This window comes from Strigops habroptila, chromosome 6 (genome assembly GCF_004027225.2).
Source record: "Strigops habroptila isolate Jane chromosome 6, bStrHab1.2.pri, whole genome shotgun sequence".
Taxonomy (NCBI): Eukaryota; Metazoa; Chordata; class Aves; order Psittaciformes; family Psittacidae; genus Strigops; species Strigops habroptila.
In genome coordinates this window covers 40,301,017-40,321,665 of record NC_044282.2, presented here as the reverse complement: position 1 = coordinate 40,321,665, position 20,649 = coordinate 40,301,017, and the positions used below count along the sequence as shown (strand labels likewise).

The following is a 20,649-nucleotide window of genomic DNA, read 5'->3' as shown; positions in this document are numbered from 1 at the left end:
TTTGGATCTTTGGACCTGTTTCACTAAAATTATTTTAGCTCTCTTTGTCTTTCAAATTACAGACTACAGTCTAGAGGGGAAAATAAGATTCTTTCTCTTATACTCTTCCTGCTTACCAGTGCTCTTAGATCTGCTGTTGTTTCGTAACAATTTTTCATATGCCACTGGCTCGGACCATAATTAGATGAGAGCCTGCTCGGCCCACAGTGTATCGTGAGTACATTAAATTTGTACAAGATTCATAGATTCACAGAATAAATCAGCCTGGAAGAGGACATCGTCTAGTCCAATGCCCCTCCCCAAACACGCCCAGCTGGAACAGAGGGATCAAGGCAATATTTAGCTGAGCTCTGAATGCTTCTCAGATGGAGATTCCACAAAGTCTCTTGGAAACTTGCTCCAGAGTTTGACCATCCTCATAGTAAAAACACCATTTTTTAAATTTATTTATTTTTAGTCCTGGATCTAGTAGTAATTTACAACATCCCACCTTATGCCTATTGCCTCTAGTCCTGTTGCTGCCCACCTCAGAAGAGTCTGGCTTTCTCTTCTCTACACTCTCCTGTTTAGTAGCTGTAGACAGCAACAAGGTCCTTTAGATTCTCTTAAGGCAAACCCAGAATTCTCAGCCTCTTTTATGTCATGGGCTCAGGCTCCCTCTCCATCCTGATCTGGTGAACTTGCTCTGTTATCTACAGTTACTGGAGTGAGAAAGGCCCTTCAGGTGTGCTGTCATGCTATTTTCTGTTAAATCTTTAGGCTATGCGGTCAACTCTTTCCAGAGATGTTTTTCCCTCTCTTCTAATAACAGACTGATCCTAGATGCTGCCTTTAATTCTTTCAACTAAGTATTTGATTTGGAGGAATTCAGAAGCAGAGGCATGCTCTGCACCCTTTATGGCTTTGAGGAGAGACTCAGAGGAGGGAAACTGTAGCATACCTGCACAAATAGTAAAATAAAATAGTCTCCAAAGTAACAGTGGAAGTATACAGGTATCCCTTGGATGAATACACGTGGAGTCTCTAATACATCTTGAGAAAGAGTTACATTTTAGTATCCCACTCATACACAGTCTTCTATCAACTGACATTTCTCTCCTCAATAAATCAAATGTTAATAAACAGCTAGATAAAAAATAAATTTGTTTCCTGAATCAGCATATATTTGGACAGCAATTGCATACTATACTTTTGTATCATACAATTTCGTTTGCAACAGCTGTACTTGCCTAGTTGAGTCAGAATATATAGAACAGGATAATAGCAAATACGTTCTGGACATTTTGTCTCTCTCCTATCTATTGAAAAGCTTATTTCACTTCATTCGTTTTTTAAAACACATTTAACTGCTGCACTGTTTCTAAGGAAATAATGACTTTGCATATAGCTGATTCTCTTAATGTTGGAGTTGTTTCTGAGTTCTTCAGCTCCTTTGAGGAAAAGTAGAGAAAAAATCCAAAAAGAGCTGGTCAGTCAGAAATAGAATTGATTTTAAAATTCTTTTTCTCGTTAGTTATTGCCTTGCTTGGAAGAGCCTTAATTCAGGAACCAGGTTTGATTAACTTGCTTTTTGGAGTGGCAGAGAACTTTGCACAATTTCTTCTAATTCTTATGAAGTATTCCTTTCCATTTACTCTTAGGTTTGGCTTTCATCCCCTGCTGGGCAATTTATAAATCTCTGTATGAGCAGAGGCTCCCATCTCCTTCCTTTGACTCTCTTCTCTCCCACACTTTAAAGTCTCTGCTTTTTTTCCACAACGGGGAAAGAGGAACCTCCCTCCTTTCTCCATAGGGGTCCATTTGTCGTCATCTTTTTTTTTAATGAAGGTAGCAAAAGCTGAAAACAAAATAAGCAAGCAGATGGCCCGCAACACAGCCTCAGACACTGAATTTGCCATGCTTCCCAAGCTTTTAACAATTTTTATATAGTGGGAAAGCAGACCATTCTCTCTGCTTCTTCTTCTATGCTGTCCAAAGAGTTCTGCCTTTGCTACTGAGACAAGATTATTAGGCGTCCCTGCCCATGGCAGGGGGATTGGAACTGGATGATCTTAAGGTCCTTTCCAACCCCAACTATACTATGATTCTATATTCTAAACCTTGTATTTAAATTGCATTGATTAAAAAAAAACCAACAAAACCCAAGCAAACTCAATTCAAGATATGTATTGGACTGTAGCTACTTTAACAAAAGACTCAACACATTTAAAATTAGGCAAACGATACATATTTGTAGTGGAATGCTTTTTATATATGTAACAGGAAATACCTGCTTCTTGGTCATATAGATAATGAAATGTGCCTACCTGAAGTCAGAGCCCACCCTTTTCCCATTTTCAGGAACTCCAGGATCAGGACATGCATCAGATGCAATTGCATCCCCACCTTGGGTCACTGCAAAGAAATGGAAAAAAAGTAGTTTAGACATGCAGCTGTAAAGATGATTCTTCTCTTTTCTCATATATTAACTTCCATAGCCTGAATTTAACCATATGCATATTCATATTTTCTCTTGAAACAGTGTAAGTTATTACCAAAAAGAAGCCCCATATAATTAATTTCTAGGGTGTATTGTTTTCTTTCTTTGATTATGATAAAAAAACCATGTTTTGCTTCTGTGGGAAAATAAATGATTCATTTCCCAAGGTCAGTCATCATTTTATGAATGTACTAGGGTCCACAGCTTTTCTCAGACAGGGAAAACAACATTTTGTTAAATCACCTGAAATATTCACAACACATCATTGTAAGATTAAGGTAGTACAAGAAAAAAAAAAATCCTTTAAACTTCTGTCCATGTAAGACTTGAAATTGCCGAAAGCAAAGAACCCATCTGAAATACAAAAATATTTTTATGAAGATAAAGTTAATCTCAAAAATATACAGAAAACCCTACAGAGCAATACATTTGTAACCAGCTGAATATGTGCTTATGCAAATGAGGCTCAAAATCCCTATTTTGTGCTTTCAGGTAGTAATTAGAAAGAGAAGGTATCCTATACTGTTCCATTCCTTTTGTCCACTGTTCTTTCTCCCTCCAGACTGCAGATATTTAAATATACTAGGAAAATAAACATATAAACTTAAAGTCCTTTCAAAACTCAAAACAATTAGAACATTCCATTTTCACTTTTATTGTTCTTCATTTGTAAAAAGGAATTTATAGAATATGTGGGATTAAAAGTAATTAATCATAAAGAAAAGACGAAGTAACTGAGCACAACACTGTGAATATACAGAAAACCTGAATACACATGTGCTTTCCATCCTGCACACATGCACATGTGCGTCCATGTGTAGCTACACGCCTCCTATCTTTCTGTTTCCTCCACAGAAGACTAGAGCTAGTAGAAATTTGTGGATCATGTTTTCCATTGTAAAAGATTTTTGGGAAACCATTAAAGACATGGCAGAACTTTCTTCCAGAATAAAAGAAAAGTTAGTTGGAATATTTTAGCTGCTCAAAATAAATTACACATGCCCAGGTGGATTACAGATGACAGCATTACAGCTGAAAGGTGATGAGAGATAAGATGTAAGACGTGGCTGGGTTTCCCACATGGTGGTACACTTTCAAATTGAATACAAGGACAAAAAGAGTGGTGACAAGCAGGGTACACATAATCGGATGTTAAAAGCTATAAATCTTTATGTCTGTTTTGGCAGCATCAGGGGTAATTAATTTATACAGAAAGCCAAACTTTTACAAGAGAAGATTCAAAGAAATAAAAACTTGCATTTCAGCACTACAAAAATATAACTAAACAAAGAAATAGTAAGGACCCAAATGCTTGATCTCAGCACAGATTTCTCAGAGTAGAGAAACTGCAACAATTACAGTATATTTCAACATTTGTCTACATTCTTTTTTTTATTTTGACATATAGAATGTTTAAAAAAATACAGGAAAGGAATAATTTCTTTCTCCCCATCTTTTTAAAACTACTTAGTGTATTGAATACTGTTTGTCCCAGAAATCTTTCTAGGTGAAACCAGGTGAAGAAAGATTATCATAATCTTAGAAATGTTTTTGCAGACACAATTAAAAATGTAATGTCTTACTTAAAAAATTATTTCCTGAAAATAAAAAAAAACCAACCAAAAATCCAGTTCAGCTGGATAAAAGTATAGTATCTGGAATTCACCATCTTGAAAACACTCCAGACCAAGAGCCCAATCCTGCTAATGTCACATTGTTGAGATGATAAAGATTTTTGTGGGTGTGAATAAAGGTTTTCAGAACAAGTCTGTACTAGCTACTAAACATGTATTTTATTCCGAGAATTTAATTTTGTAGTTTCTTGGAAAGTGTCACTACTGAAATGCTGTTATAGCCAAAACCTGATCTTGCTAGAAAAGAAGCCTGCTTGTACACTGATGTTCCTTAAAATAATCTTGCTATTAACATTTCTTCCAATTTTTCAGGGAAAGAAAAAAATCCAATATTTACTGCTTTTTAGCACAGAAATATAGCTATGTTAGCAGAGGTGAGATTCAATTTTGACTACTAAATCACCAAAACATGAAAATAAGCAATGACTGATATGGTTATTTGACATAGCAATTTTACTAAACTTGAGCCCTATAGTACAACGTGGAGAACACTCCTTTTGCTATCGTGTTTTAAGGACAGACACACTGCAGTGAAGCTACCTCCTTTTACAGACATACATACACAAAGCATAAGTATTCTGTTTGGGACACCAGTAAATGTTGACCAAGACCTTACTCATAACACAAAATGATGTGACCTCCCCAGATGGATGGTGACCTCTGCAACATTTTCTTCTCAGCCACTATCTTCCGTCAACACGCTCTCACACCAGTATCAGGGAAGGTTATTTAGGATATTATTTAACCAGACAAATACTGTGTCTTGAAATAGAGCAGGCATCATATGTCTGGAACTCAGCACATCTTCCTGGATGTCTATGGGCCTTGTTAAACATAGCCCAGGTTTTAGCTTCTACTTTCCCCAATGAACAGTCAAGTGTTTTTTAACAGATGGTGGTTGCATGACATGCTGTCATAACAAAATAAATCCAATTCCCTGTAAAACAAGTCTGTCTGATTTTATCTCTCCAGATGGGGAAAAAAGGAACAAATTTCTCAAATTAGTGAAACCATTTATTACCTTTAGTGGTTCAGGCACACCAGGGACTTTAGTGCATTTATAAATATATGTATATACTTTTACATGTTAATATGTTTAAAACCTTTACCTGATGGTATTTTAGAATTTAGCTAAGAATTCGATTTTAAGAATTTTTTTTTTAGCTCCAACATTTGTTATCATTCAGACTGAAAATAGATGAAAAGATGCCCAAGTGAATCCCTGTCAGAGACCTTTATCTTCCTCTGTTTCAATCCTGTCAGATTTCCCCTTTATCCACTGCTATGAAGTGCTACTGCTACTGAGATCCATAACATATGGGAGGAGAAAGTATTGTCTTTGATTTGAGTGTCTCACTTGTAGAATATGTTTAAGCCTTGCACTCTCCTTCTGAAAGCATCTCTTAGACATGCCACCTACTATTCACCCAGTCACATGGCCAATCTTTCCCTGTTTTAACTTTAAAGAAAAAGATTTCTGTATGCCCTTGAAAGACCCATGTCTTATCTGTTTATACTCTTTCAAAATGATACTGTCTAAAGTTTCATTTATCTAGGGTGTTATAAAGTGTTTCATGCTTTTTGCATCTTTCTTCTGATTTTTCCTTCTTTATGATATCAAACTCAAATTCCTTCTCTTTACTTTCAAAGCCCATTCATGGACTATTTGTATTTTAACTATCAATCATCTCAATTTTCATTTTAAAATTTTAAAATTTCAAAACAATGAAAGTATTCAAGAAAATGGAAAGTAATTTTCCTATTTAAAGCTTGCAAAACTGAAGTAAATATCAATTACGCAGAAACCTTGGCACAGCTCCGCACTAATTAGTTGCATTTATCTTAAAACACTAACAACATTCTTCTGTACTGTGAATATAAACTAAACATTTATAAACATGTATTTATGACAAACAAATTAGGACCAGTCTAAATAATACCAACCTCTCTCAATATATTCTTAGTACATTCTCAGAATGCCCTCTCCATTTTAAGAAGTTTAAGAGTATATAAACCTACAAATATCAAAGTAAGATACTGCTTTAGACAGATTCTTCACACTGTATCCCAGTTGCACGCAGCTCTTCAAGGAATCGTCAGCTAGAGAAAACTGTGTGTGTTCAATGAGACTAACATCAAAAAAAGTATTTGAAGTCACAGGGCAGGGAGAAAACTGAGGAATGAATCTAATTTTTCATTTTTTTTTTTTTTCTTTTACATTTTTATTACATGAGTTACTGTAGAGTCTAACAGAACTCTGCCCTTCTATTTTTTAACAGAGGGTTTGAGATCATCAGGGTGCTTCAACCATCAGACATGTCTGTCGCATAGAGACAGAGCATTCTCCGTGGACATAACTTAACTCTGGAACTTCTCAACATGCCATGCCATTATATACTGCAAAACTTAAGTATTCTCAGGCCTTTCTGCAGAAACAGCTGAAGAGAAGCTGTGAGTTCATTAACGTGACAGCTTCACAGTCTATATACAGCCTTTGTGGTTAAAACTGATTTAAAATTCTATTTGATAAAAAAAAAATCTATTCTTTCTTTACTGACTGAGAATGAATCAACACAATTTCTTTCCTTTTCACAATTGCGATCATGTGGACTAGAGTTTCCACAGTTTTGGAGGTCATCTTTGCTGTTTTACTTGGTATACGGCATAGTAAGAAAAGAACTCCTTTAAGATGTTTCACATGTTCTGATTCTAACAAAATAGTACAGAAGAAAGACTGGCATAATTGTTACGTAGTAATAATAAAAAAAACAATTAGCAGATACATTAACATCCTAATATAGCTCAGCATTTGGGAAGTGTTTAATTAGGGAGCAATATTAGGCAGGAGGAAGCGATATGCAACATATGTTTCATGCAGCAAGACAAGCAACGTGAAATCTCCCTTGTTATAATACTGGTCCTACTCCAAACAAGCGGCCCTGTTTTAGATGCATTTGGAATTTGAATATACATTAACGATCTACTCTTGCTCATGTGAAGCATGTGATGAAATGCTCTGAAGGGCTGGACTTCGAAGCAAAAACTTATTATGTACAGATGCATTATTATGTATAGATCACCTCTGTGGCCAGCAAGCTCATGGAGCAGATCCTCCTGGAAACTACATTAAGGCACATGAAAAGTAAGGAGGTGATTGGTGACAGCCAGCATTGCTTCACTAAGCACAAATCATTCCTGGCTTTCTATGAGGGGGTTACAGCATTAGTGGATAAGGGAAGAGCAACTGACATCATCTACCTTGACCTATACAAAGCATTTGATACTGTCCCAAACAACATCCTTGTCTCTTAACTGGAAAGGCATGGATTTGACGGATGGACTGCTCGGTGGATCAGGAATTGGCTGGATGGTCGCACTCAAGAGTTGCAGCTGGCAGCTCAGTGTCCAATTAGAGACCAGTGACGAGTGGCATTCCTCAGAGGCCAGTACTGGGTATTGGGACCAGTGCTGTTGAACACATTTGTCGGTGACAGGATGTCATGGTTTAAGCCCAGCCGGTAACTTTATAGCTGAACCCAGGACACACGGACAGTGGGATCGAGTGCAGCCTCATCAAGTTTGACAACACCACCAAGCTGCATGGTGCAGTTGACATGCTGGAGGGAAGGGATGTCGAGGGAAGGACATTAAGAGACCTTGACAGGCTTTAGAGGTGGGCATATGCAAACCTTCATGAGGCGCAGACCCAAGGTTCTGCACATGGGTAGGAGATATCCAAGCACATGTCAGGCTGGGAGGCGAATGGATTGAGAGCAGCCCTGTGGAGAAGGACTTGGGGGTGTTGGTTGACAAGAAGCTCATCATGACCTGGCAATGTATGCTCACAGCCCAGAACACCAACTGTATCCAGTGCTGCATCAAAAGGACCATGACGAGCAGGTCAAGGGAGGTGATTCTCCCCCTCTATTGTGTTCTCGTGAGATCCTACCTGAAGTACTGTGTCTGCCTCTGGGAACTCAAACATAAGAAAGACATGGACCTGTTGGAGCGAGTCTAGAGGAGGCCATGAAGATGATCAGAGGGCTAGAGCACCTCTCCTATGAGGACAGGCTGAGAGAGTTGGGCTTGTTCAACTTGGAGAAGAGTTTAATTAATATAACAAATTTCGGCAGTCTGTTTGGGCATTTACTCATTCTCCTACTGATATCACCAGCTTATAATAAGGTTCTGGATTAAAAAAAAATAAAAATACACAAACCCAGCAACATCCAGTCCTTCAATAATTTCTTTTGAATAATTTTCAAATTAAACCAAAAATTGAAAGAATCATCTACAAGCTGGCCTTGTCAAATACTGTCTGGAGGCTAGGGAAAAGACCCTAAAATTCACTGTGGAAAGATATTATTAAAAACGGCAGTTTTTCTAGAGCAGAATGACAAGTTTGTAAACTGAACAAGACTTTACACTGAAATAACACTTTATCTCTCTCTTATGATGAAAACAAAAGCTGACATATGCAAATATCAATCTCTGCAGCCAAGAAGTCACACAGAAGTACAATAACACTGTACCAATGAAACAAGATATTAGATGCACTAATTAATGTATTAGAATCACATCTTGATTATTCATTAAGCTTCACAGATTTAAATTTATTTACATTTTTGAAAAGGTTGATTCACATTAAAAAGATTCTAAGAGTTCTAAACATATTTTTGGTCATTAAATAATTACGCTTCAAAAGTGAATCTAAAACATTTCAATTATTCTTCATCAAGTGTACTAGAAATTACTTGTTTCACATAGCGACAAATAATGTGGTCACTGGAAAAGAAAAAAAGACGTATATACTTGATACATGACAATCTATGGAAAAAAGGTGTAAAAGATTGTAATTGTATAAAAGAACTGAATATACTGGGGTTCTTTTGAATCTGAAAGTTGCTATTAATGGATGAAAGGAAAGATTTTAAAGGACAAAAGCTTCAATCCATAAATACATTCACAGGCAGAACTAATAGAATTAAATTTTCTGCCCTAAGTTTTGCTACATGTGCTCTAAAATGTCAGTTACGCCCATTCTGAGGAAAATTTTAAGCTTTCGAAAAATTTGGCTTATCTAGCTCAAAACAGAAGAATGAATTTGAAAATAATTTTATTGATCAGACTGCATATACAGCAGGAGGTCTTTTTTTGCTTGCAGAGACATTTATTAGGAGACTTCTCATGTGCTGCACTTCTTAGAGGCACATAAGCTTTAGCCATTTCAAGATAGCATCTTACTGCGAATAACAGGGCAGCAAGTTAAGAGTCATGATTAAACTTGCTTACAAACAATGTGTTTGCATACAACAAAGCATCTGTATTAGATTGTTTTTTTAAAAACTATGACACAGTCATAAACTGACAAAATGGTTTGTTTTACATGAAAATATGCATTAAAAGTTACTTGAAGAATTTTGGTCTACGTAAGTTTTACTACATTAAAAAAAATTGTTTGTTTTGCCCTTTGAACTCTTCACCAAATTAGAGGACATAAATTGGACTAAACTATTTCTTTCCCCCTGATATCTCTTTTGCAGCAAGACATAAGTGAAAAGTATTAAACTGGAACCCTAATAATGAGATACAAAAACATTACTTCTGGGTAAATGAAAGTATATGCTTACTAACAGATACTGCCTTATAATTAGGATTGCAGACATGACAGAAGATACAGATTTGAGTAGAAAAACAAGCTGCAACCAAAATACGATGACAGAAATACGTATTTCAACTCAACAAAGAAATATAAAGAGTGCTATATATTTTTTCATACAATTTCATGCAGGCTTTTAGAAGACAGGAATACTACAGTTAGAAAAATGAGCTGACATTCCATATGCTCCATCATAGGCTTTAAGTAACTGCTTCAGTAGAAATAGCATAACACCAACCTGTTATAGACAACAGAAATAAACCTGCATGAAACTTATTCTAATGAAGAAGTGGTAGATTACTGAAACCTGGAAAAGATGGAAAAGAATAAAAAACAAGGAAGGACAAGAAATGAAAATTTTGAAGTTCAACAACATAACTACTTTTAAGGAGTTTGTTCAAACTCCTTTTTCCTTAATTTATCTATGAATTGACCGCAATAATATTAAACAGTATTGAAATAGTATTAAATATTTAAATACTATTAAACAGGAAAATATAGTCATGTTGACACCAGTTGACATAAGCCATAAGGCCATCCTGAGCAGTTATATAGGGAGAAGCAGTTATCCAAAACCTGCCCAGGTGAATCTGGGCCCAGAAACCTCTTGCAGATGGCATTGTGTTTCTTCAAAATGATTAAAAAAATCTTCCAAAGCATTGTTCTATTAGTTCAGCAAGCCATAGACAGCTGCTATATTTCATTTAAAACTGAAGTTCTCCAGTGCTTCTCACTACGACAGTATTTAAGCTTTGAAAATTTGTAAGGAAAGTTTAAGCACCTCCCTTGCTGTAAAAAAATCAGACAAAAAACCACCATTCATTTCTGCAACAGAAACTATAAAAACCCTACCATTTTCACATGCTAAAGATAATTCTTTTACCTTTTTTTACATAAGCTCTAGCACCTTCACACATTGGGAAATCATCCTCCCACTAGACTGTAGCTGTCCACACTTTGTCAAAACACAGGACTGTTCACCAACAGGTCTATGGCACTCCTTTCTCCAGCACCTAGGGATTTCTACCAGCAGTCTTATACTTGCTATAACCAAAATAGCTGGTATGTCCCACTTACCCTTGTTATTCCTTAGTGATCACAAGGGCTGAGAATAGATTGCCCTCCCTGAAATCCAACATTGTTTTTTTCCATTACTAGAAAGTGACTCAGCAGTTAAAAAAAAAGAAATTGAAAAAAGTTTTTTTCTCACTTTGTTTTGTCCTGTTTTGGTTTCCCAGGGGAGTTTGACTAACTCTCCTTTGCATCTACCTCTGTTTTCAACAGCTGATTGTAAGATTTATTCAAGCTTAATGAAGCAATTTAAGGATAAGCAGATGCACAGCTTTCAGTCAGTCTGGGAGCTTATTAGTCCAGCTTTTGTTGAAGCCGTGAAGCGCCTGTGCTCTCTCATAATAGCATTTGGTTTTATATTTACTTCTAGGTCAGCATAACAATTTAAACAGATATGTTTTCACATAGCTAAGAAATTCCACATTTGGGAAACTCAGGGGAGAAACTGTCAAATATTTACCTTTTTAGTGCAATTAAACATTTGGATTTTAGCCTGATTAAAATACTACTTAAAGTTGAGGTGAAAGGATCAATTTTAGTTTTAGCAGTAAGGTATAATTTAAATAGATTTTCCCTATGGAAAGAATATACCGGGAACTGGAATATATTCCATTTCCCCGCTTTCTACGGGGAAATTTCTACAAGTCACACAAAAGCCACACTTCAGAATCAAATGCATTATACTCTGGGGTGGGGGGGAGAAGCTGGTCAAGGTCTTCCACAATGCACAGGCAGTTATGCAAACCTCCTGAGATACTGTTTGCCTCATTAAAGATAAAGCTGCATCATGAAAGATGGAGATTCCTTTGATAATTGCAAACACCAGATTTTCACAGGTGTTGAATTCATTAGACCCTAGGAACAGACAAGTGAGCTTGCAAAACCAGGCCAGCTATACTGACACCAGCATGGTGTCTGGTTTCCTTCACCTAATGGTCCACACACAACAAGTTACTATTGCCAACAAGTACTGTGAACTTAAGTGAGATAAAACTGATGGCTCTAAAAAACTGAATTTTTCCGGTGAGTGAACTTCACTCAACAATGTTTCAATACAGTTCTATCAGATGGAATGTGTAAGTTTACATTATGCTTGGTTTTAGTCAAGGAATTGACACCATAAACTATAGTAAGAGTACCTTAAGATTGAAAAAACTGTCACTTGTTAAGACTTGTCAGAACTGAAGCTATCCAAACCTAAAATGTACAAACCCTTTCTTGTCTTTTCATTTTAATTTATGATTTATGGTAGAAACCAATTTTAAAATATTGTCCCTTCATTAATCCTGATATTTAAATAACGATCTGTATCATGTCTTCATATTGCTCAAGGTCATGAGGGGAAGACAGAGCAGAAACTGCATAACAATTATATTGTGCTGTCTGTGGCTTACTTACAGTAGTGTTATTAAGAATGTAAGAGGTGTGATGCTTACAGGTGAACACTGAATACTTTTAAAGACATTAGTATGACGTGTTATAAGAATCATAGAATCATAGAATAGTTAGGGTTGGAAAGGACCTTAAGATCATCTAGTTCCAACCCCCCTGCCATGGGCAGGGACACCTCACACTAAACCATGTCACCCAAGACTCTGTCCAACCTGGCCTTGAACACTGCCAGGGATGGAGCATCCACAACCTCCCTGGGCAACCCATTCCAGCGCCTCACCACCCTCACTGTAAAGAACTTCTTCCTTATATCTAATCTAAACTTCCCCTGTTTAAGTTTGAAGCCATTACCCCTTGTCCTACCACTACAGTCCCTAAGGAAGAGTCCCTCCCCAGCATCCCTACAGACCCCCTTCAGATACTGGAAGGCTGTTATGAGGTCTCCATGCAGCCTTCTTTTCTCCAGGCTGAACAGCCCCAACTCTCTCAGCCTGTCTTCATACGGGAGGTGCTCCAGCCCTCTTATCATCCTTGTGGCCCTCCTCTGGACTCACTCCAACAGCTCCATGTCCTTTTTATGTTGAGAACACCAGAACTGTACACAGTACTCCAAGTGAGGTCTCATGAGAGCAGAGTAGAGCAGCAGGATCACCTCCTTCGACCTGCTGGTCACGCTTCTTTTGATGCAGCCCAGGATACGGTTGGCTTTCTGGGCTGCAAGCACACACTGCCGGCTCATGTTAAGCTTCTCGTCAGTCTTTAATTTTCACACTTTGGATTCCAGTGTTCCTTCATGACTTGTTGCAGGTGATGATAAGTTTGCATCAAAGACTTAGACAGCAAAATATTTCTCTCTAGTCATAAGTATTTTACTCTCTTAGTTTTATGTAATACTCGAGCACAAGGAAATTTAAAACAATGACCTCAGTGCAGTCAACAGATAAAATATCAGTAATGAAATGGGGTGCAAGATTTTATCTGATAAGTAAATGATTAAAAAAACTTTAAAAAATAAATACATTATTATTTATTTTTCACCTCACGTGACAGTAAGGGAAAGTAAAAACTTGATGTGAAAATGAAATTACCATTTGTCCTTTGGTAATAAGGACCACACAATAAGCTATGTGTAAGGCTTAAACACATAGCTCAGAGAAAACAGAGTTGTCGCTTTTTCCAGTAACACTTCATTCGGAAATGTAGGAAATTCAGTAATTTACTTTGAAATGACAGAGATGATGAAGAGTCAGTAGTAAAGTGCAATTTTATGGGATCTCCAAGAAAGATTCTTTTCAAAAGAAATAAACCAAACATGTTGTTTTGTCTCAGTGGCTTAGAAGTTTGGAAAATTCCATTTTTCACCAGTGCCAGGTTATAAACTCACCCTACAATGCTATTTACTTGTAAATATACTGCCACTTTATAACGTATTTTATTGATTCACAAGAAAGTCTTTTTCTTTTCCTTTAAAAACAGCTATCTAGCATCTTACTGAGTACTGCCATTTCTGCAATAAATCTGAAGCTGACCATAAATTTGGAGGGTTTTGTTATCAAGAAGGGTTAAACTGACTGTAAAATTCTCATTTCACTAATTAGTTATTTATTATACATTTGTTGATCAATGCATTACCTGCTTTTTTAGCCTGGTAACTGACATCAATTTTTTTGTTGGCTTTTCAGAGTAAAATGTTTAGCAATGGGTAAAAAAACTGAAGAGGTAACAAAATAGTTAGCCATGGGCATAGTGCAATGATAATCACATTTTTCCATATAATTTCCAATTTATACACAACAGTCCACTGTACAAGGTTTGCAGAATTTAATCAAATAGGCTTTGACTTTGAGAAAGAGATTAAAATTAGAAAATAATCGCTAACTACGCGATAGTCTCCTGGGGTGGAGCTGTTATATATAAAAAAATAAGATAAACTGATATATAAAAATTCAGTTCTCTGGCCTTTCTCTGACTTTTTGTGTGACGCCGCTTATGACCACATCTTAAGTGAAATCTATGAGGTCTCCCTGCAGCCTCCTCTTCTCCAGGCTGAACAGCCCGAATTTTCTTAGCCTGTTTTCATATAGGTCTTCACTTCCTGCCTACTCTTCCTTACTTAATAGCTGCATTTATGTACTTGCCAAGAAGTAACATTTTAATGGTCCCCTTGACAGAACTAAGAATTTCTGTCTTTCTCTCTCTCACAATTATAGCAGATGAGCTCAGCATACATCTAACATCACCAAGAAGACTGAATTTCTCACAAAATAAGAAACACACTAGATGGTGATGATTTTCTTTAGAGATGCAACTTAGTAGTTAGAACAGTCTCAAAAAAACCCCACACACCTTGTCTAGCTTAGCTAATTCAAGTTAAATTCTTCAGTTTTCTGCATAATGCCCAGGTCCTAAAACTACGGGTACATCGGTGTGGTTAGTTCTCTCCCCTTCTCTTCTGTTGTAATTAAGTATTTGAGGCAGAATTGAAGCTATTTGGGCCAGATTAAAAATAGTAAAAATCCGTGAGTATGGCTGTGTACCACGACAGACAGTTAAAGACGTGAATTTCAAATACTATGGTGAGCACTTGTTTTCAGATGTAACGTCAGGAATTCACAGGTAAAATAAGCAGTACTTGAGACCTTAAAACTGCCACTTTGGTACATTTCCTTTATTATTCCCTGATGTCTCTAGCCTGCTCTTAAGCTATTCTTCTAGGAATACTTTTAGGTATTCTTCTAGTACGTCACTAACTGATCTTTTGAGTAAGTTTTGGAGAGGAGCACTGTTACCTCAAAAGAGTTCTGGAATAAAAAGTGTATTTGTCTTCCTGGAGAAAAAGATTCCAAGATGTCGTCTCCAAGTGGATCAAACTGCCTCTCTTACATGGAACAGAAGATTGGATTACTGAGCACGATGCTGGGCCAGGATAGAAAGCCAGCAGAGGTCGGGTACTTCTGCAAGAGACAGGGATTTTCAAGGGAAAAGGATAAGCCCCTGAATCAAGGTTAGCACAAGCAGTTTTTAGGGACAAGACTGGAAAAGACTGAAGCTTGTTGAAGGTTTCTACGTTGTATTTAATGGGTTGCTCAACTTAGCTAAACTGAACAACAGAGGAAGAGTAAGCACAACACTGCCAGCTCAGAATCCTGCTCAGAGCTAGAGACCACTTCTGTGGCCACTGACATCACCTGTTCTTTTTAATTCCATTCCATTGGCCAATGCCAACCACATGAAGTTCAACCAAGCCAAGTGTAAGGTCCTGCACTTGGGTCGGGGCAATCCCAGGCACAGCTACAGGTTGGGCGGAGAAGAGATTCAGAGCAGCCCTGCAGAAAAGAACTTGGGGGTGTTGGTTGACGAAAAGCTTAACATGAGCTGGCAGTGTGCGCTCGCAGCCCAGAAAGCCAACCGTATCCTGGGCTGCATCAAAAGAAGTGAGACCAGCAGGTCAAAGGAGGTGATCCTGCCCCTCTCCTCTGCTCTTGTGAGACCTCACTTGGAGTATTGTGTACAGTTCTGGTGTCCTCAACATAAGAAGGAGATGGAGCTGTTGGAGCAAGTCCAGAGGAGGGCCACGAGGATGATAAGAGGGCTGGAGCACCTCCCGTATGAAGACAGGCTGAGAGAGTTGGGGCTGTTCAGCCTGGAGAAGAGAAGGCTGCGTGGAGACCTCATAACAGCCTTCCAGTATCTGAAGGGGGTCTACAGGGATGCTGGGGAGGGACTCTTCGCCACTGTAGTGGTAGGACAAGGGGTAATGGCTTCAAACTTAAACAGGGGAAGTTTAGATTAGATATAAGGAAGAAGTTCTTTACAGTGAGGGTGGTGAGGCGCTGGAATGGGTTGCCCAAGGAAGTTGTGAATGCTCCATCCCTGGCAGTGTTCAAGGCCAGGTTGGACAGAGTCTTGGGTGACATGGTTTAGTGTGAGGTGTCCCTGCCCATGGCAGGGGGGTTGGAACTAGATGATCTTAAGGTCCTTTCCAACCCTAACTATTCTATGATTCTATGATTCTAACTGCCCACACACAGTTGATGATTTTGGATTTTTGTATTATTGTTGTGTTGTTTTCTTCAGAGAATCTGTTGGCTCACTGGAGGACACAGAAGCAAATATTTTAATTACATAAGAGTCATACTGGTCACAATTTGTTCTTTATCCAAGAGAAAGTGAACAAAACTACAATTTACAGATGGTTCAACAGCTTTTTTTCCTCAGTCAGTGTGGTGTTTGGTTGGCTTTTGGTTGGGTTTTTGTGGGGTTTTTTCTCTTTTATTCTTTTCCAGTATTTATTTCAGTGTTCCTGAATGCTGATAAGAAAAAAATTTTTTCTAGTTCTTGTAAATACACTACATTTCTAACAGCTCTGATGAACAAGATTAGAAGGGAAAACTGCCAATGACTCAGATTATTGAAAGAATAAAAGAGTAGTTGTTTTTCTTTTCACATACCTGCTGAGGGAAATAATGTTCTAATACTGAGAGAAAAAATAAGAGAATTTCTGTAACTTAGCATATATCAGGTTTAGTAGATACGATCACTGTGACACACAAGTAACACAAGGGCAAACATGCTTACTGTGACAACAGAACTGAGTTGTAGTCTATATCTTAAATAGCATGATCATTAACATTTCAATCTTTCCACTGATTATATTTATGGATGAAACTGAGTGAAGCCAATACAAGATCTGTCATTTGCTCTACCTGTCTCAAAAAAAAAAAGAATCCTATTATAATCATAAAAGTGGTCAGTAAGAGACTGAATCTATTAACAAGTGTTTATGTCCTGGTTCAAGAGAACAGAGAGAGATAGGGAATTGCAAAGACATCAAATTTAACAGAACAAAGCTGTTTAAATTTTAAAGATCCAATTTATGTGCTTAATACTTTAGCAAAATAGGTTTAGTGGCATTTTTCAATAAAAGAAACATTTTATTGAGTTATAAAATAAATAATTACATATCTGTGTGTAAATTAAGTTTCTAGGGCTAAATCTACAGTACATGGTAGTGTCTGTGATTGAAGCGCATTGCTGACATTCTAAGAACTACATTTAACTGGCTAGAATAAATATCAAATGTCTAGCTACAATGGTTGTAAGGGATGCACAAGCCTCCCAAGAAATAAAGCAAGTATATTCCAATTAAACCTTGCATTATTGCAGTTAAAGTTCCGTAAGTTAAATCTATAAGCAATCTGTCTCACAAGCTGGATGAGAATTACAGTTCCAAAGAACTACCAATTTACTATTTAATATATAACCATAGTAGATGGCTCCTCCAGTGGTCATTTTTTCTTCTAAAGCCACGAAGGGCTTCATGTTTAAAGTAGTACTTATAAAGCTGAATCCGAAAGTAGATCATGGCCATTTGCTTCTGTGAGCACCTAAAATTCAGTTAGCACTTTTTTTTTCATTACTTTGTGCAAAGTGCATCTGTTCAGAAAAGAGACTATTCCTTCTGCTGATCTTCCCACACCTATCAAAAGAGAATACTGATATCCACTTCCTTTTGAGTGTCCTATTCCAGAGGGGATTTCAGAATTGTGAATCCTTTAGTACAATGAAGCATTTTCTGACAGCTTAGTACAAGATGTCTAATTCCAGAGATACGATTTATGACTTTTTCGTTTTTATAGTACTTATATTCCTGTATGCAATGTTCAGGCTTCTACTCAGCGAAAATGATCATGACATTGAGTGTAAGCATCAGGAAATGATACTCCATTCTGCTCAGCACCATTTTTTCTCTTAAACATATGGGTTTAGCACTTCTTCAAGATTTTGTTGAAAAAAGTAAGTGTATTTGATTGTATTCCTCACTTGGAAGTGTCCAGTAGCTACTAAAGATCACCTAAACTGATATGTAAATAGCATGAATCAGCAGAGTGGATGTTATATAACACTATTTCAAAAGACAGAATTCTGCTTTTCAAACGAAAGTGTAAGAACTAGTACAGCAGCAGTACATCATTTGTCCTGATTTCTTTTACACAGAGTAGCTCAGAGCATACTTGAAATGAAACTAGAATGTCTTGTGACCTAAATTGTCTATCTGTAACTGCTATAATTAGGGACAGTATTCAAAAAGAGAAACCCACCTTATCATAGATAAGTGAACAATCTCAGAGCAGAACATTTCTCCAAATAAAAATACATGCTCCAACACTTTTGCTAGTTCTGTAAAAGCTCAGTCTCAAGTTACAGAGAAAATAATTTAAAAAGTCAAAAGAAATGCTTTTTTTGTTTTTTGTGCACAATGACGTTCAGCTGTATGCAATACCTCAGGCTCTACATATCCTGAAAATATACAGCACAAACATTTAAAACATCACTTCAGCACTGCTCTTTTCTCCTTTTCATTGAGATTATCAGGGTGGATGTCAGCTGCAACATGTTCCTTCCTACTCTACTCACTATGACAATAACAATAAAAAACCCCAAAGTAATTTATCACAATTTTCTATGGCATCTCTGTATCAGATACACACTTCTCTTGTATATGCAACCTCAATCATTCTGGTGGATCTGTTTATTCAGGTGAAATGCCAAACTGATAATTCGTAATTCCTTTCCCTCTTTGTTACACACAGTCAGTGACTTATTCATGTCAACCTGTTAATTCTTGAAGGAAAGGGGCAAAGAGGTTATATCGGCTCCTCAAATATATTCTGATTCTCACAGTGTAAGTAAACCGAGATGAGTTTTGAATAAGCAATGTTTTTGGCCCCAGTACAAAAGAATAAAAACAAAGACGTCCTTTTTGAGGTTTTGCCCATTAATCGCCTTTTAAAATCACTGTGTTTTCCTTACAGCTGCTTACACAGTTGAAAGACTGTATCACTACATAAAACTGAGATTTTATTGATTAAAGCAGGTTTCTCAAATGAATTCAAAGATATAGCTGTTAGCACCCACGACTGAAGGTGTACTGTTCAGATGATCTCCTCTGTTGCGTAGTTGCTTGTTGTCTTTTTTTTTATTCACAGGTAAAATGCATTGTTTTATGGATTAATCCATATATTCTGTATTTACATGTAATATGATGGCATTCCTAATTGAACCAGGATTTCAGTTAATTTTTTATAATTTTGAATAGTCCTTCTTGAGAATCTAACTGCGTTAGTCCGATTCTCTAAAGTCTTCAAACCTAATGGAAGAATCTCCTTTGTCTCTTTAAACCAGCCCAAGATACATTTTACCAGTGTCCCATTTCTAGCTAATATCAGAACAGTTCAGCTTTACATCTGTGTAAAATGGAGCTCATGGTAATTAATTGACAGAAATGATCAAATACTGTGCATGAGCCTTTTGAAGCTAGCCCAGCACGAAAATGTACTCAAAAGTCATTATGCTTTTCCCTAGATAACTTGAAACAGATATTCTGTAATCCTGTTTTCACTCCCAGAGTTTCTTAAAAGTGAGAATTTCATTTTGAGATCAGTTTAGAGATGAATACTTGCTCTTCTTTCTGAGGCTGACAAGTCTCATTTCACCCATGACAGCCTCCAGCTGTTAAATAGAAATATGAATAGAATGTGGACTACTGATGTGAAAAGCCAATTGCATGGCTTTGACGAAAGAAACAAGTAAGATCTAGTTAGGTTGTGATTGTAGCAATCATGTTTCATTACTGTGTTAGAATTTGCAGGACAGTCGCCCCCCACAGTAATAAACAAAACCACTTGATATACGGCTATGGTATTTGACATCTGTGTATATAAAAATGTCAGGCAGGCAAAATAATCACTGCACTAATTGAACAAAGCCATACGAAGCAACACACTGCAACATTTCAGATCACTATGACAATGCATTTCAGCTCTTTTAAACTGAAATGTAGCTGCATTCAGACTAGATGTAAGAGATTCTTTATTATGAGAGTGGTGAAACACTGAAGCAGATTGACCAGAGAGGTGGTAGATGCCCCATCCCTGGAAACGTTCAAGGTCAGGTTTGACAGGGCTCTGAGCAACCTGATCCAGTTGAAGATCTGTTTGCTTATTGAAGGGGGATTGAACTAGATCACCTTTAAAGGTCCCTTCCAACCCAAACTATTCTATCATTTTATGATTCTATACTTACCAGATCCAAAAGCAGTTTCAAGAACTAGTGGCAGATTTTATGTCCTGCACGTCTTTACTCACATTGTACAAAAGATGAATTGTATTCTGCTGGAAATATTCATAACTGTCTTTGGAACATAAGGATCCACTGTAACTGGACTGATGTCTTTTTCTACAATGTCCCAGAGCTGAGAAGGTGGAAGGCAGGGCAAATGGGCAGGGACCAGCACTGCCAGCACTATTTCTGGCTGGTACCACAACACCAGCAGCAGCAGTAGTGGCAGTAGCCACCAGTAGCAGAATGGCTAATGCTTCTGAAATTATTCAGATAGCTTACTAGAAAGAAAA

At 37.2% G+C, this 20,649-nt stretch overlaps 1 protein-coding gene across 4 annotated transcripts in view; it reads right to left on the bottom strand.

The window, feature by feature from the left end:
* The window catches only part of CSMD1 (CUB and Sushi multiple domains 1), a 1,137,242-nt gene that overhangs the window by 368,220 nt on the left and 748,373 nt on the right, over nucleotides 1-20,649 (bottom strand). For all 4 annotated transcript variants that reach the window (XM_030490098.1, XM_030490097.1, XM_030490096.1 and 1 more), the window contains exon 8: nucleotides 2,307-2,394. In XM_030490098.1, the coding sequence (XP_030345958.1) occupies nucleotides 2,307-2,394 (88 nt within the window). The remainder of the gene's footprint in view (nucleotides 1-2,306; nucleotides 2,395-20,649) is intronic.